This window comes from Arvicanthis niloticus, chromosome 15 (assembly GCF_011762505.2).
Source record: "Arvicanthis niloticus isolate mArvNil1 chromosome 15, mArvNil1.pat.X, whole genome shotgun sequence".
Lineage (NCBI taxonomy): Eukaryota > Metazoa > Chordata > Mammalia > Rodentia > Muridae > Arvicanthis > Arvicanthis niloticus.
Genome location: NC_047672.1, coordinates 23,871,341 through 23,888,464, shown reverse-complemented (window position 1 = coordinate 23,888,464; position 17,124 = coordinate 23,871,341). Strand labels below are relative to the sequence as shown.

At 37.8% G+C, this 17,124-nt stretch overlaps 1 protein-coding gene and 1 pseudogene across 11 annotated transcripts in view; both read right to left on the bottom strand.

The window, feature by feature from the left end:
- The window catches only part of Braf (B-Raf proto-oncogene, serine/threonine kinase), a 128,232-nt gene that overhangs the window by 51,922 nt on the left and 59,186 nt on the right, over positions 1-17,124 (bottom strand). For 6 of the 11 annotated variants that reach the window (XM_076913500.1, XM_076913499.1, XM_076913496.1 and 3 more), the window contains 4 exons: positions 13,723-13,835; positions 12,482-12,584; positions 5,558-5,706; positions 4,457-4,573 (listed from right to left, as the gene is read on the bottom strand). In XM_076913500.1, coding sequence (XP_076769615.1) covers positions 4,457-4,573; positions 5,558-5,706; positions 12,482-12,584; positions 13,723-13,835 — 482 coding nt within the window. The remainder of the gene's footprint in view (positions 1-4,456; positions 4,574-5,557; positions 5,707-12,481; positions 12,585-13,722; positions 13,836-17,124) is intronic. The other 5 variants (XM_034519782.2, XM_076913497.1, XM_034519783.2 and 2 more) reach the window with 1 other exon arrangement.
- LOC117721087 (large ribosomal subunit protein eL29 pseudogene) lies at positions 6,961-7,558 on the bottom strand (annotated as a pseudogene).

Below are 17,124 nucleotides of genomic sequence, written 5' to 3'. Positions count from 1 at the left end.
ATGTATATTCTCTGTTCTGATTTGCTCAACTTAAACCAGTATATTCCCAACTGTCATCACTTTGGAAACTGATAAAAACTGTATCTGCATACTGCGGAATCTTTCCTTGAAGTAATTTAATAGGTAATTTATAACTAACCTACGGCTATTAGGTGATAGCACCTTGGCTATCACATAATTGGCTTTCTCCCAGAGGTATATATTTGTACTGACTCTGCCACAAATTTTCCTAAAATTAAAAATTAAAAAAATTAAATTAAAAATAAACAGAATCTTAATTCTAACGCTCTTTAGAAAACTATTATAATTTAGACTTAAATTTTAGGTTACACTATTTAAAATTGTTTTAAAGCAAAGTGAGCTTCTGTTCAGTGAAAGAAAAGTAATTATCTCTTTATATTCTAAACTGGGTAATGTATTAATTGTGCAAAATTTCTTGGTATGCCCATACTTGTTTTAGGACTGTTATAATTGTTGTCAGAACTAGTAACTGTAGGCAAGTTATTGAACACTGTAAAAATTATCCTTGTGTTATTCAGATATTGATTTCTCTGTCCCCATATTTAATCCAGACATGGCACTGTAATGCTTATTCTCAGTCTCTCCTGACTCAATGTTGTGTAAACATTGCTCCCACTTATCCTCTTATTTGTCAATAAAAGCTGATTAGCCAATGGCTGAGCAGAGGAGAGAGTAGGGCAGGACTTCTGATTCCAGAGAGGGGAGGAGAAAAGAAAGAGGAGAAGGGAGGATGCAGCCCTGAGGAGAGTTGACGGACACCATGGGAACACACCCGGAGCAGAGGGTCACATCCATAGTAAAATACAAGTGTCTTGGGGATTTTGGCTGGAAGGTAGCCAGATTAGTTTAGAGAATTAAAATAGATTAATAAATTCTCAGGTGTTATGTTGTAAAGCTTCATTAAATAAATCTTACAGTCTGTCTCATTTATTTGCAAGCTAGCCAGGAAAAAGTAGTACTATCACTTTTAAAATAGCACAAGTAACAAATCAAATATTGTGATATTGAACATAACTGATACTATGTCTATTTTTGGTTATCAACTTGACTATATCTGAAATGAACCTGTGAGGGATTTTTTTCCTTAACTAAACTATCTGAAGTAGGAAGACCCATTCTAATCTGGATCTTTGAGGTAGAAAGATACGCTCTTTAAATCCAGATCTTTTGAGATGACAAGATCCACCTTTCATCTGGCCACACCTCCTACTGGCAGCCTAGATAAAGGACACGGAAGAAGGAAGCTTGCTCTCACTCTCACAAGCGAGTCCATTCCTTCACTGGCATTAGAACCCACTTCTTCAGGATCCTGGCATATACTGAAGACCAGTAGGGACATCCAGCCTCATGGACTGAACAACTACTGGACTTTTGGACCTTCCATTGGTAGACAGCCATTGTTATACTAGCTAGACCATAGTTTGAAAGCCATTCTAGTAAATTCTCATATGTGTAATGGGTGAGCGTGTGTGTATGTGTGTCTAAATATATGTGTATACAATATACAATGTATATATATTATATAAGTTATATTCCTTTAGAGAACCATGACTAATTGGCTTCTACCTTTACAAAGGTAATTTTACACAATGACATAAAAGCATCGGGAAATGAACTTGTAGAGAAGCTTGCACATTTTTCAAGACCAGATCCATCCCACGCTAGTTAAGAAAAACTACATGTGGCAGAGGCAAATGCTTTCCTAATTTTGAAACAGCAACCGTTCACTAGAAGACAATCTGTACTGTTACCCTTCAGAGAGGTCAAGCTAAGTTTATGTTCTGTATCTCTGTTCACAGAACTAGCATCTGTCATGAGAAAAGCATCACAGATCTATAGATTCTGTTTGGAGACTTGATAGCCAAAGGATTAATTAAAATTCCAAACATTATTTTGATTTGGTCATCTAAAAAACAAAAATCATACAACTAATGGTAGAGCCATCAGCGATACTGTTACAACCTGACAACACTACATAGTTGTTGTAGTTTCTAGTGATATAAAAAGATAATGCTTCTTCTTCTCCTTCTCCTTCTTCTTCTTATTATTATTAACAACTGTGCTTGTTTGCAGGTATGTGCATGCCATGATGCCACATGGAGGTAAGAAAACAAATTTTGTGGAGTCAGCTCTCCTCCTACCTATTTTTGAGGTAAGGTGTCTTGTTACTGCTATGCTGTGTAGACTTTTGTGATGTGATGATCTTCCATCCTGTTGTAGGAATGCAGGGATTATAGCTGCACCACACTTGACCTCTGTCAAATTTGCATACTCCTATGGCAAGCACTTTTACCTATTAAGCCATTTCATCTCACACACATTCCAATTCTATGTGTGGTGAAGGAGGAGGGCACCAGGTAGCCTTCTCTATTGCTTTCTGTCTTATTTGAGGAAGGGTCTCCCCTGGATCTTGGAAATCAAGTTCTTTCAACTAGATTGCAAGCCTACAATAAAAACTGCAGGTCTACTATAAGTATCAACTTAATGTTATCATTCTTTAATGTATAGGTCTAAAGAAATAAGGGCTAGCAAGATGACTGTGTGTGTGATTGTCATGAAAGATTGACCACCCAAGTGATCCCTGGTTCCACAGTGAAAGGAGAGAACTGAGTCATGAAAGTTGTCCCCTGTGCAGAGGTACACATGCAATATGGTATATCATACATACACAAACATACATATCACTGCCAAATAAATAAATAAATAAGTAAGTAAGTTTTTTGAGGCCTAAAGAAATAACTGTGAAGAATAGGAGGAAGAAGGTAATAGTAAAACAAATATCTGTACACTAAACATTCCAGAACTTGTGTAGTAAAGAGTGCTACCTGGAAATGTCTCTTCTCCTCCTTTCCCCTCCCCCACTCTTTCTTCCCAAGATAGAGTTTCTCTGTATAGCTCTGGTTATCCTAGAGTTTGCTCTGTAGAACGTGCTAGCCTTGAACTCACAGAGATCCATCTGCCTCTGACTCCAGAGTGCTGGGATCAAAGATGTGTGCTGCCACCACCCAGAGAAACTTTTCTTTTTAAAACTATATACTTCCAGACATAGCATAAATAATCTTGCCTTAACACAATGGGAAAAGCCTAACAGACCTGTACAAAAATATTCAAGAGCCAACTTAAATTATTGTCTCTTTTTCTACTATGAATGTAATGTCTTGGAGATATTTTCAGAGTAAATGTTTGCTTACCTCCTAAACTGATAGTACTGCTACTACTTCCCTTTTGTCCTTTGTGAATGCCCTGCTTTTCTGCATTTGGCCTCTCCTCAACTTTAGGCTTAGATGTCTTCTTCACCTTAGGATTTCCCTGTCCATCTGTATTTCACTGCTAAGTAAATTTTCCCTTCAAAATCATTATCACATTGGTAACTTGTTTGAAAACCTTTATTCTCCCACATCTTCACATCTCAAGTAAATACCAGCTAAAATGTCAAGATTCTCTACTACTTGGTCTCACATATGGCACTTTCCTTCTTCCAACTTTTTGTTGTTATTTGAGATTATGGTCTCACTCTGCAGCAAAGGTTAGGCTCAAACTCACCCCCTTTCTGCTTTGGCCTCTAGAGTGCTAGGATTTTAGATGTGTGCACCATATCAGTCTCTTACATACTACTTATAAACTTAGATAAGCTTTGTGACTGGCTCTGAAACCTGCTCTCTTCTTTGGATCCCAACACTTGCTGACTCCCTGAGTTTATTTAGTTTCCAGCAATTCATTCTCCCCTTCCATCTCCTTCCCCTCCACCCCATCTCTCTCTATAGTTATTTTTTAGACAGGGTTTGTCCACATAATAGCCCTGGCTCTAGCCAGCAATTCTTTAAAGACCAGTTCAAATCACAACTCTACTAAGCTTTTTTGAGTACAACCTATTTTCTTGCGTTTTACAAATACAAAATACTTATGTTTTTATCACAAAGTTTAATATACTCTATTATGATTTGTATTTTGAAAACCATCAACTCATATGTTAATATTTTTTAAGGAGAAGTCAAAACATTACCTGATAAAATGGTCAATAAAAGACAAAGCATAAGAATTTTATATTGACTTTCTACACAACTGATCTTAAAACAGTCTACAAGAGCTTTAATTCCATTGTGATTGATTTTGTGTGTGTGGGTGTGTTTCAAGACAGTAACTCACTGTGTAGACCAGGTCAGGCTCCACTCAAAGATCTGTCTGCTTCAGCCTCTTGAGTGCTAAAATTAATGGTATAACCTACTCTAATGCCAGGCTTTTAATCTCACACTGTACCAAATGCATGTGAATGCTTCAATGCTGTGATAATATACATTAGTGATAATATACATTATTGGGAGAAAGTACCTATAATTTAACAGTTCCAGTGTTGAACAGGTTTACAATTATACAAAAGATCCAAAGAAAGGCAGTTCAATTAGCATATCATTAAACAGCAAGAATCAAATCATACCCAATAGAGTCTGAGGGGGGTGCGGAAGAGGATCCAGATGGAAGGGCAGTCTCTGGTAAGGAGGCCTCCTCCTGTGGTACTGGGTGATGCTCAAAGAACTTGGAGACAAACAGCAAACTGTGAGGCAAAAACAAAACAAAACAAAACAAACCTAACTTGTGCAAAACCCAGAAGCTTCAATACATGAGAACACAGAAGTAGTGAGAAAATGTGGGATCAAGTTTTACTTTCAGAAACAACTGTTAAAGTTCAATTACGTATATTTTTGTGGAAAGGTTTCTTTATACTTTCAAGGGCATGCTCAGATCTAAAAATAATTGTTCTTTTCAGTTAATTTCTATATATCACAGGGAGAAAAATCATCTAGTTTAAAAACTAGAAGAAAAATACCTAGTGGTAAGTTAGATTATCCTTTTTGTTTTTTCTGAGACGGATTTACTGTGTAACCCTGGAACTCACTGCGTGGACCAGGCTGGTCTTGAACTTACAGAGATCCACCTGCCTCTGCCTCCTCGGTAGCTGCTAAGTTGGATAATTATTATAATTAATTTTAAAGTCAAATTCCTTTTCAGCAGCAACGAAAAGAATTATAGAGAAACATTACTGTACACTAGATACCATCTAGTATGTCTATTAGACATCAAATAAAGAAAAAAGAAAAGTTTAGAAAGAAACAAATTTGTGTAAGTAGTCCCTTAAATAAAGGGAACAGGGATAAGATGAAACAGACAGACATGGGTGAGGTGAAGAATGAGGGAGAAAAATCAGCATAATTGGTCAAACTGGTTGCAGAATCAGAATCATTGTCCAGAAAGACAATAGTCAACTTGACTGAAGCAGTATTCTATATCCACCCCAAACTATATAAAAGTGATTTCTAAGGACTGGTAGTTGTTATGTAAAAAAGAACACAAAGTGAAAACTTGATGTGCGCCAGAGCCAGTGCTCATCACCTGAGAGAGGAGAGCTGCGTAGGCTATTTGGTCCTTTAACAAGTGCATTGGGCCAAACATCCCTCAGGACTTTCAAAGTGGGCTAATTCCATATTAAGAAAATTTAACTATAAAGTAATAGTAAAGAGGTTCTTTGTGGATTACTTACTCAAGTTGGTCATAATTAACACACATCAGTGGAACCTCTGTACTACAACGCTGGTGAAATTTATAACCACATGTTTGACACCGGAAACCCTGGAAAAGCAGCTTTCGGCAAAAGTCACAAAACGCTAAGGTGAAAAAAGTTTTCCGTACCTGCAAAGTGAAAATCAGACAGGGTTTCAGAGATTTGCAAGAGTCCTTTTTATAAACAACACATTCACTCGCTTACTTAAAATAACAATTAAGTATATTTATATCATAAAAAGTCACACATCAAAATACAATATTAAAACCAGGAGATTTGAAATACTATCCCATCCTAACCAACATAAAACTCGGAAATCAAGACATACAACAAATAAACTGAGACCCTGATATGTTATCCAATTTCAAACAGACAAGCAACATTTAAAGGGACTTACTCATGCATGCAATTCGAAAAAAAAAAAAAAAAGTTTAAAAAACTGAATTAAAAAGAATAACTGATTTCAAGCTTGACAGCATAAAAAAAGTAAAAGTACAAAAAGAAGAGCTACAGGTAAAAGGACTAATCAAAGCTCTCATTCAATTCCTACTCAAAGAAGGAAGCTAAGGAAAGTGGTTGCTAGTGCTGACAGTGCAAGAGACAAAAGTAGACTTATTTAACCTCAGTTCTCAAACAGAACAGCAAGACGAAAGAGGAGCAAAAGGGTGATAACCCTGCAAACAGGCTACTCCTTATCAGCAGCCAGCATATGAGGTCTAGAGCTGATAAAGCAAAAAACCATGGCAGGAGACATTTAGTAATATGAAAATAATTACTCAAGAGCTTAAAACAGAAACTATTAAGAGTTATCAATGGCTTCACGAAACCTACATTGTGATTTTATTAAGGTGTACTGGGGATTGTTTTATCTGACCACAGAATTATGAAGTGAACTGTTTGTAACACAGGATATATTACTGTTAAATTTGGCAACTTCTTAAAGTTTAGGTCTGAAATTGGGATTACAGGAAAGAAAGCTTCTACCCTCAGACTTTAACACATTGCTAAGACAACTCTGGAAGAATGTCTGATGTGGACTTATTAGTTTATGTTTTCAGATAAGCTTTTGCATATAACAAAATAAATGTTCAAAGGTATTAAAAATTTATCAGTGACTTTTAATATACAACATAGATCAAAGAAGTTGCGGTGTGTTAAGGGAACTCTTTCTTCCCAAAGGGAGAACTTATATAAAGTGTGTATGTGCTGTAGTGAGGAAGTAATAGACAGAAAAATACGTACAGAGAAACTCCTAACAATGGCTATTCAGAATGTTGATACCAAGGATGACCTTTTTGCATTTTTTTTTTTTTTTTTTTTTTACAGATCTTGCCTCGAGTTTATTTGTAAAAACAGCCTAGGACACTGGTCATCTGCAAATAGTGTGTGGGTAGGTGTGTCATGGCAGTCCATCTGTCTTCACACTGGCAGGAGCCTTTTCTATGGGGCCTTCACAGGGGCCTGGGCACCTTTAGGAGCCTGGGCTGGAGCTTTGGCCTGGGCCTTAGCTGGAGCTTTGGCCTCTGCCTTGGTTTGAACCTTGGGCTTTGGTTGGCAGAGCCTACGACCCTTGGCCATGTAGCTTCGAATCCGCTTCCCAAGCTTGGGGTGAGCGATGAAAGCCAGGCAGCTGAGTTTGCAGCTGGGGCCCTTTGGCATCTTGGGCTTGGTGACCTGAGGCTTCACCAGGGCCTTGATGGCCTCTGCTCGTGCACTCACTGCCTTTGCATTGTTGGCCTGCATCTTCTTCAGGCCTTTCTTGTTGTGCTTCTTGGCAAAGCGCATGTTCCTCAGGAACTTGGGGTCAACCCCCTTAAGAGATTCGTATCTTTGTGACCGGGGTTTCTTGATGCCATTTCTGTGCCATTTGCGGGACTGGTTGTGTGTGGTGTGGTTCTTGGACTTGGCCATGTCTGCACGGTAAGCTGCGGCTTCCGCAGCGCCTGGGACCAGAAGAGAAAGAGAAAGGCCCGCAGTGCCCTTTTTGCATTTTCAACCATCTTGGATTTCATTTTTTAAAAACCACAGTCAATAAGTAATAAATGTATTCTTTCTCTTTCTTTGTTTTTGAAATTAATTTTTTATTGGATATTTTATTTACATTTCAGATGTTGTCCCATTTCCCCATTTTCCCCCTCCCAGAAACCTCCTATTCCATAACCCTCCTCCCTGTTTCATCCACCCACCCACTGCCACCTCCCTGCCCTCAAATTCCCTCACACTGGGGCATCCAGCCTTCATGGGACCAAGGACCTCCTCTCCCACCTATGACTGACAAGGCCATCCTCCCCTACATATACAGCTGAAGCTATGGGTCCCTCCTTATGTGCTCCCAGGACCCTGGTTGGTTGGTATTGTTGCTCTCTACATGGGGCACACAAACCCCTTTAGCTCCTCAGTCTTCTCTCTACTCATCCATTGGGAACCCCATGATCAGTTCAATGGTTAGCTGTGAGCAGCTGCCTCTGTATATGTTAGGCTCTGGCAGAGCCTCTCAGGAGACAGCTATATCAGGCTCCTATCAGAATGCACTTCCTGGCATCCACAACAGTGTCTGCCTTTGGTGACTGCATATGGGATGGATACCCAGGTGGAGCAGTTTCTAGACAACCCCTCTTTCAGTTTCTGTCCCACACTGTCTCCATATTTGCTTCCATGAGTATTTTGTTACTCCTTCTGAGAAGGACCAAAGCATCCACACTTTGGTCTTCCTTCTTCATGAGCTTCATGTGGTCTGTGAGATGAATCTCAGGTATTGCGAGCTTCTAGGCTAATATCCAATTATCAGTGAGTGAAAACCATGTGTGTTCTTTTGTGATTGGGTTAACTCACTCAGAATGATATGTTCTAGTTCCATCCATTTACCTAAGAATTTCATGAATTCATTGTTTTTAGTAGCTGAGTAATACTCCATTGTGTAAATGTACCACATTTTTTTATAACCATTCCTCTGTTGAAGGACATCTGGGTTCTTTCCAGCTTCTGGCTATTGTAAATAAGGCTGCTATGAACATAGTGAAACATGTGTTCTTGTTATATATTGGAGCATCTTCTGGGTATATGCCCAGAATTGGTATAGCTGGGTCCTCAGGAAATGTTATGTCCAATTTTCTGAGGAACTGCCAGACTGAGTGGTTGAACCAGCTTGCAATCTCACCAACAATGGAGGAGTGTTCCTCTTTCTCCACATTCTCACCAGTATCTGCTGTCACCTGAGTTTTTGATCTTAGCCATTCTGACTGATGGTGGAATCTCAGGGTTGTTTTGATTTGCATTTCCCTGATGACTAAGGATACTGAACATTTCTCTAGGTGCTTCTAGGCCATTTGAGTTTCCTCAGTTGAGAATTCTTTGTTTAGCTCTGTACCCCATTTTTAAAATAAGGTTATTTGGTTGTCTGGAGTCTAATTTCTTGAGTTCTTTGTATATATTGGATATTAGCCCTCTATCGGAGAATTGGTAAAGATTTTTTTCCCAATCTGTTGCTATTGGTTGCTATTTTGTCCTATTGACAGTGTCCTTTGCTTTACAGAAGTTTTGCAATTTTATGACGTTCCATTTGTCAATTCTTGATCTTAGAGCATAAGCCATTGGTGTTCTGTTCAGGAACTTTCCCCCTGTGCCCAAGTATTCGAGGATCTTCCCCACCTTCTCTTCTACTTGTTTCAGTGTATCTGGTTTTATGTGAAGGTCCTTTATCCACTTGGACTTGAGCTTTGTACAAGGAAATAAGAATGGATCGATTTGCATTCTTCTATATGCTGACCTCCAGTTGAACCAGCACCATTTGTTGAAAATGCTGTCCTTTTTCCACTGGACGGTTTTAGCTCCTTTGTCAAAGATCAAGTGACCATAGGTGTGTGGGTTCATTTCTGAGTCTTCAATTCTATTACATTGATCTTCTTGGCTGTCTCTGTATCAATACCAAGCAGTTGTTGACACTACTGCTCTGTAGTAGTGCTTGAGGTCAGGGATGGCGATTCCCCTAGAAGTTCTTTTATTGTTGAGAATACTTCTTGCTATCCTGGCTTTTTTGTTATTCCAAATGAATTTGCAAATTGCTCTTTCTATCTCTATGAAGTTGAGTTGGAATTTTGATGGGGATTGCATTGAATCTGTAGCTTGCTTTTGGCAAGATGGCCATTTTTACTATATTAATCCTGCCAATCCATGAGCATGGGAGATCTTTCCATCTTCTGAGAGCTTCTTCAATATCTTTCTTCAGAGACTTGAAGTTCTTGTCATACAGATCTTTCACTTGCTTGGTTAGATTCACACCAAAGTATTTTATATTATTTGTGACTATTGTGAAGGGTGTCATCTCCCTAATTCCTTTCTCACAGCCTGTTTATCCTTTGAATAGAGGAAGGCTACTGATTTGTTTGAGTTAATTTTATATCCAGCCACTTTGCTGAAATTGTTTATCAGGTTTAGGAGTTCTCTGGTGGAAGCTTTGGGGTCACTTAAGTGTACTATCATATCATCTGCAAATAGTGAAATGTTGCCTTCTTCCTTTCCTATTTACACTCATCCCTAAACCACACAAAGACCCAACAAAGAAAGAGAACTATAGACCAATCTCCCTTATGAATATCGATGCAAAAATACTCAATAAAATTCTCACAAACCGAATCCAAGAACACATCAAAACAATCCTCCATCATGATCAAGTAGGCTTTATCCCAGGAATGCTGGGATGGTTCAATATATGGAAATCTATCAATGTAATCCACTATATAAATAAACTCAAAGAAAAAAAAAAACCACATGATCATCTCACTAGATGCTGAGAAAGCATTTGACAAAATTCAACATTCCTTCATGGTAAAAGTCCTAGAAAGATCAGGAATTCAAGGCCCATACCTAAACACAGTAACAACAATATACAGCAAATCAGTAGCCAACAACAAACTAAATGGAGAGAAACTTGAAGCAATCCTACTAAATCAGGGACTATACAAGGCTGCCCACTCTCCCTACCATTCGATATAGTACTGGAGCAATGTATTCTTTTATTATGACCTAATATATACCTGAACTTACATAACAGCACTAACATCAAGCATAGCTTAGAATGTTATATTCTTTATTACATATAAATGCTCTTCACAATACAGTTGATTTTAACACCAAATCACATCTCTGTTTATGTTTAAATGGTTTTTGTGACAGAAGTTGGTCTTGAACTTTCAACCAGTCTCTTGCTTCTGCCTCTGAAGTGAAGGGTTCCATGTATGAAAAACCACATCTGCTCTCAAACTTTTTCTTTTTGTGATACAGGCAGGGCCTTACTATGTAGACCAGGCTATCCTTGACTACCCAGTCAGCTGTGTGTCTCTGCTTCCAGTGTGCCACTATGCCCACTCAAAATTCTATTTTCAAAAAATAGTTATTTAATCAATAGCTACTGAGAATTATGGTCTGGTACATAATCCATTCAGGCCTTTCAGGAACTTTTCCACAGTAAACTGTGCTTTCTTCAATTTCCCTATCTCTTGAGAAGCACGTGAAAAAAAAAAAAAAAAAAAAAAAAAAAAAAAAAAAAAAAAAAAAAAAACAAAAACCAAATGCTTGTTTCTAGCTTTCCTTCTTTTCCATTTGCCTGTGAGTATATAGAAGTAAGAAATTACCTCTTTTGATGTTTAATTGCCAAACTAAACCATCTTTAGTACTGCACCATTACCTCAGGAAACAACACACACACACACGTACACGCACACGCACACACAGGTGTGCACAGGGGTTGGGTGGTGCGGGGCGGGGGGGGGGGGGGGATGGAGAAAGAGAATAGAGATGAGAGCAGAACAATGGAAGGGTAAAGGTACTGAGTATGCATCTGAGTATGGATTTTATGCAAACCATGTCTGAAAGATACCTTTATAAATAAAGATGAACTCAAAAGATCTATTATTTCATCTCACCATAGCTTATGCTCAGTTTAGAACAGAATCTACCCATATCTAAAGATGAATTAGTTGGGTAGGGGGTGGTTAGGAGGCTGTTGCAGGCTAGTGGCAAACTTAAGCTAGGTTTTACCAAAGGCAAAAAACACAAGATAAACTCTCAAGGAGGGCTCAATACCCCACAATGCTACTTTCCCATCCATACCCTTAATCTTTGGAAACGTATGTATGTGAAGATATATGCAGTCTAACTCTACATATGACAATTTATAAAAATAAAAATAGAGAAAAGGCCTCAGTTTCTTATAGGCCACTAGGCAATCATTACAAGAACAAAGCTAGCTGTACTGAAACAGAGTAACACCCACAAGACCTACTGAGGAGGAAACCAAAAGGAAGAATATCACACAGCATGACCCCAGCTTTCACTTAAGAGAGGAATGTAAAGTAATGAAGTCAGAAGCAAGTGAACTGTGCTTACTGCCATGCATTTGTGTATATAGATAACTATACTATTACCTATTCATCTATACAATGATGACTTCTAGAAAAATTTCATTTTAATAGATAGACTTTCATATCAGACCAGTTTTTTTTTTGTTTTGTTTTGTTTTTTTTTAAGATTTATTTATGTTATGTACACTGTTACTGTCTTCAGACATACCAGAAAAGGGCATCGGATCCCATTACATTACATTACATTACATTACATTACATTACAGATGGTTGTGAGCCACCATGAGGTTGCTGGGAATTGAACTCAGGACCTCTGGAAGAGCAGTCGGTGCTCTTAACTGCTGACCCATCTCTCCAGCCCTTTATTTGTTCTTTTAAGAGACATAGTACATGTCTTTTAAATTATAAAGGAATAATAAATATTAACTCTTTTAAAAACAGAATTTAGGCCAATTAACAATCACAAAATTATTCATCTGTATTTCATATTCCCTTCAAATAAAACTGGCCAGTTTTGATAATTCAAATATGAATAGATACATACAAAGTTGTGTGTTGTAAGTGGAACATTCTCTAGTACTTCAACATGTAACTCCTCTCCAGTAAGCCAGGAAATATCAGTGTCCCAGCCAATTGGTTTCTTCTCTCTGAAAAAATGAAGGCAAAAAGCTTTCTTGATTACTGTAGCCCAATATATATGTATATGTGTGTATACAAATATGGTTGCAGAGGAGCTAATATTAAGAAAGTCTGGTTCTGTACTTTTTAATTAGAAATTAAAGTTAATTTTTAAGTTTAACTTGAATAAATGTATTACTCTCAAACAAAGAGCAGTATAAATATATTTACTCTTAAGTCAGTCCAGAAAAACCTACAACAGTCAAAACCAAATTGTTCCTGGGGTTTAAAAAACAAACAAACAAACAAACAAAAACACAGGTATGGTCTTATAATCCAATTTAGAGAAAAAGACCATCCAAGAAACAATGTGCCTCAAGATATAGATTTAAAACATAACCATCTTAGAACAATATTACTTTATGAAAAGATGCTTCAATATAAAATGCAAATTTTGGTAGACTTTTCATGGAACCATGAGCTTGTATTTAAAAAGGAAGACTATAGAAATGCACATTATCTAAACAAATCGCATTCTAATGTAGTGGTTCTCAACCTTCCTAATGCTATGACCTTTTATTATAGTTCTTCATATTGTGGTGATCCTCAACCATAAAATTATTTATGTTGCTACTCATAAATTAATTTTCTACTGTAATGAATCATACTGTAAATATCTATATTTTCAGTGGTCTTAGGTGAACCCTGTGAAAGGGTTGTTTGACCCCCAAGGTTGAGAACTGCTGTTCAAATTGTTCACAAATTATAGAACTTAGAAACTCTAATAAAGGCATTTGTCACAGGAAAAAACAATATAACCATATAAATTATCGATAGCCTTCCAGAGTTCTTCACGAGTAGTATTAGTACAATTTTTTAAGTTGATGTTCTCAATCTTTTAGTACTAAATATCCTCTTTTTCTCTAATGTGTATGGGTGTTTTGCCTGCATATAAGTCTGTGCACCTCAGGCATACTTGAGGAGACAAGAAGGTTTTAGATGCCCTGGAACTGGAATTACAGATGGCTATGAACTACCATGTGAGTACTGAGCCACCTCTCCAGTCCTTGAGTTAATTCTCAATTCCAGAGATTTGCATAAAGACTACAAAAGAAACCCAGAACTATATGCCTAATTTCCTTTCAAAGAAAATGACACAACACATACAAACCATACCCATCCTGAATTCTGTAAACAGCGCAGCACTCTGGGATGAGGCCTCTCATCATCAGTGCTTTCTTTAGGCTGTCTCGGACGGTAACGCCACATCTCGCAGGTACCTGTGACATAAATACATTCAAGAGGTAAAGGAAGAAGGTTTAATTTCAAATCATTTCTTTTTTGTTTGTTTGTTTTGGGGTTTTTGGTTTTTTCAAGACAGGGTTTTTCTGTATAGCCCTGGCTGTCCTGGAACTCACTCTGTAGACCAGGCTGGCCTCGAACTCAGAAATCTGCCTGCCTCTGCCTCCCAAGTGCTGGGATTAAAGGTGTGTGCCACCATGCCTGGCTTCAAATAATTTCTTAAACCTCAGTCATTTACCTTATAACATGTTTAAAATATCATATAGATTCCTTGGGTTTATAATTTACTCACTAGTCAAAGAAAATTAAAGCAAGTAACTATTATTTTACCAACTTGAAACAAAGGAGAAAAGAAAGATGTGTCTTTTATTAAAATTACATACATGTATACATGAATAGAAAACATAATATCCACTACACTACACATACCAATATAGTGGTTTCACCACTGAAAATACTTAAAGGATAATATTCAAAGTAAAATTAAAAAAAAATTTTGCTGTTTGTTTTCTGAGACAATGCCTGTTGTAGCCCAGGCTCGTCTGGTTCTCTAGATCTTCCTATGTCAGCCTCACAACTGTTCTAAACAAGCACTGGTATATGTTACTATGTCTGTATGTAAAATCAATTTTGATGGAAGGCAAAAGCTGTATAACAAGTCTTTGGTTACATTGATGATTATTAAGAGATGCCTTACGGACTCTAAACAAAGCAGAAGAAAATATGTGTCTTAGAATCTATGGGGAGGCTGGAGAGGTAGCTCAGTGGGTAAAGTTTCTGCTGCACAAACATGAGAATCTGAGTTGGGTCCTCAGTATCCACTAAAAAGCTGAGTGTAGCAGTGCACATGTTTAACTCCAGTGTGGACCTGGGGGAGGGCTGTGTCACTGGCCAGCCAACAGGCAGAAAGAGTAAGCTCTAGGTTCACAAGAGAGACACTGTCTCAAAAAAACAAGGTGAAGAGTGATAAAGATAACTGTCATTCATCTCTGATGTCTACAAGTGTATGCATTCGCAGGCATACACACATGCATATGCACCACCATCCAAGACAGACAGACAGACAGACAGACAGACAGACAGACAGACAGACAAGACAGGTGAGTGGTATAGGAGAGGCAGGCAGGCACACACACAGATAGGCATCAATCTGATATTTGATAATTACTTCCCTAGTGTCTCTGAGGAACTTGCCCTTCTTTAGAATCTTATATTACTGTTGAGGCTATCAATTGCTTTTTCTGGTAATTGATGATGCACATGGTAATGAGCTGGCTAATTCCTTATGATATTAACAGGTCCAGGACTAGATATATGACCTCCTAAGTTGTACCTGAGTCTTATTTGAAGTGAGATCTGACATTGGTTGAGAGATGCTCCTGTTTTTACACTGATATCAAGATATCAATATCTATTGATAGAACAAAGCTAATATAAAGAGAAGTATAGATAACATTGGGAGGAGAGGGCAAGGCAAACAGTTAATCCTATTGTTTGGCCCTTCCCAAGCCTCATCTACCTGGCAAGTTTGCAAGACTAAAGAGAACAGCAAGATTACAGGAAGTACAGTTTTTATTAGGGAAGTGAGAAGGAGGGGGTGTTTTAGGTAATAGAAGATTACTGCTATAGTCACTTCAATCACTTTAAGCTACTAGGTAGGACCTGTGTTTAGAAGTAATAAGCACAATTTAATATCACTGACACTATTGCTGGGTGTGGTGGTGCACACCTTTAATCCAAGCACTAGGGAAACAAAAGCAGGAAGAGCTAGCTGTGTGAGCTCCAGGCCAGCCAGGGTAACAGAGTGAGGCCCTGTCTTACGTTTGTCATAGGGCACAGGGACTCATAACTTTAAGTAGTCAAGATATAACTAGACATATAGGCAAACCTCATAATCTGTGGAGAATTATGTGTGTATTTGTCTACTCACTAGAAAATATAAAAACCTTTATTGCTTTTATGGATACATGAAGATCAGTGAAAAAAAAAAACCCTATCTATGTACTGTCCTAGCTAAGGTTGAACAAAGTAACAGTTTACCTTTCTGTTTTCAGAATACACATCTGTGTCCTATTCACAGCCGACTTACCGCTACATAAACATATGTACTTTTTGTTTCAGATGTTTTCCCAGCACAATACCTAAGTGCAGTTTAGAGCTCCAAAGCCCAGTGAAGGCTGTAATGTGTCTGTGTCTGGCAGGAAAGAGGGAGGTGTGTGTGTGTGTGTGTGTGTGTGTGTGTGTGTGTGTGTGTGTTGGGGAAACTTAATTCAGGCCTCAGCCATAGGGATGTTAGACAACAACAACAAATATTTATATAAATATATTTCTGTTTATATGTATATATATTTATATATACATATGTATGTATATGTATACACATATACATATAATGTATTTATTTATATTATGTATTTATTTGTCTGAATATATATTTACCACAGGGCAATTGACACTTGAACAAAATAGCTACGTTCAAACTTTATCATAAAAAAAAGAAAAACTCTGAAATGAGTATTGATTAAGAATCCTTGAGAAGTCATTACTTTTACACATGTTTAAAATCTTCTATAGTACAATGTTTTACAAAACTTTAAGGAGTCACTTTATGATTTGATTGGACATCAAAAATGTCATACATTGAATTATTTGTGCTAGTAAATAGTATGTGTGTGATATTGTAATATTCTCATTCTCTCTCTCTCTCTTCCTCTCTCTCTCTCTCTCTCTCTTTCTCTCCCTCTTTCTCTTTTCCAGGCAGGATCTCAAATAGCCCAGCTTGGCCTTAAACTCATTATGTACCCACAAATTACTCTGCATTCCTGTCCTTCCTGCTTCCCAGCATTTCAGATCACAAACATGTACCATGGTCACCTTGGTGGCACATAAGCAAGCTTGTGGTATATGTAAACATGAAACAGCCCTTAAGTAAAATGGTATAGGACTCATATGCAAACCAATATTTAGATTTGAACACAATTTTAAATATACAGCTAGTCCTGGCTAGTTTTATACCAACCTAACACCACAAGCTATAGTCATCTTAGAGAAAGGAATCTCTATTGGAAAAAAAAAATGCTTCTTTCTACAAGACTGAACTGTAGGCAAACCTGTAAGACATTTTCTTAATTAGTGATTGATGGGGGAGGGCCTGGTACGTTGTGAGTGAATCCATCCCTGGACTGGTGGTCCTGGGTTCTGTCAGAAAGCTGACGGAGGAAACCATGAGGAGTAAGCCAGTAGCAGTACCCCATATGATCTTTGTAT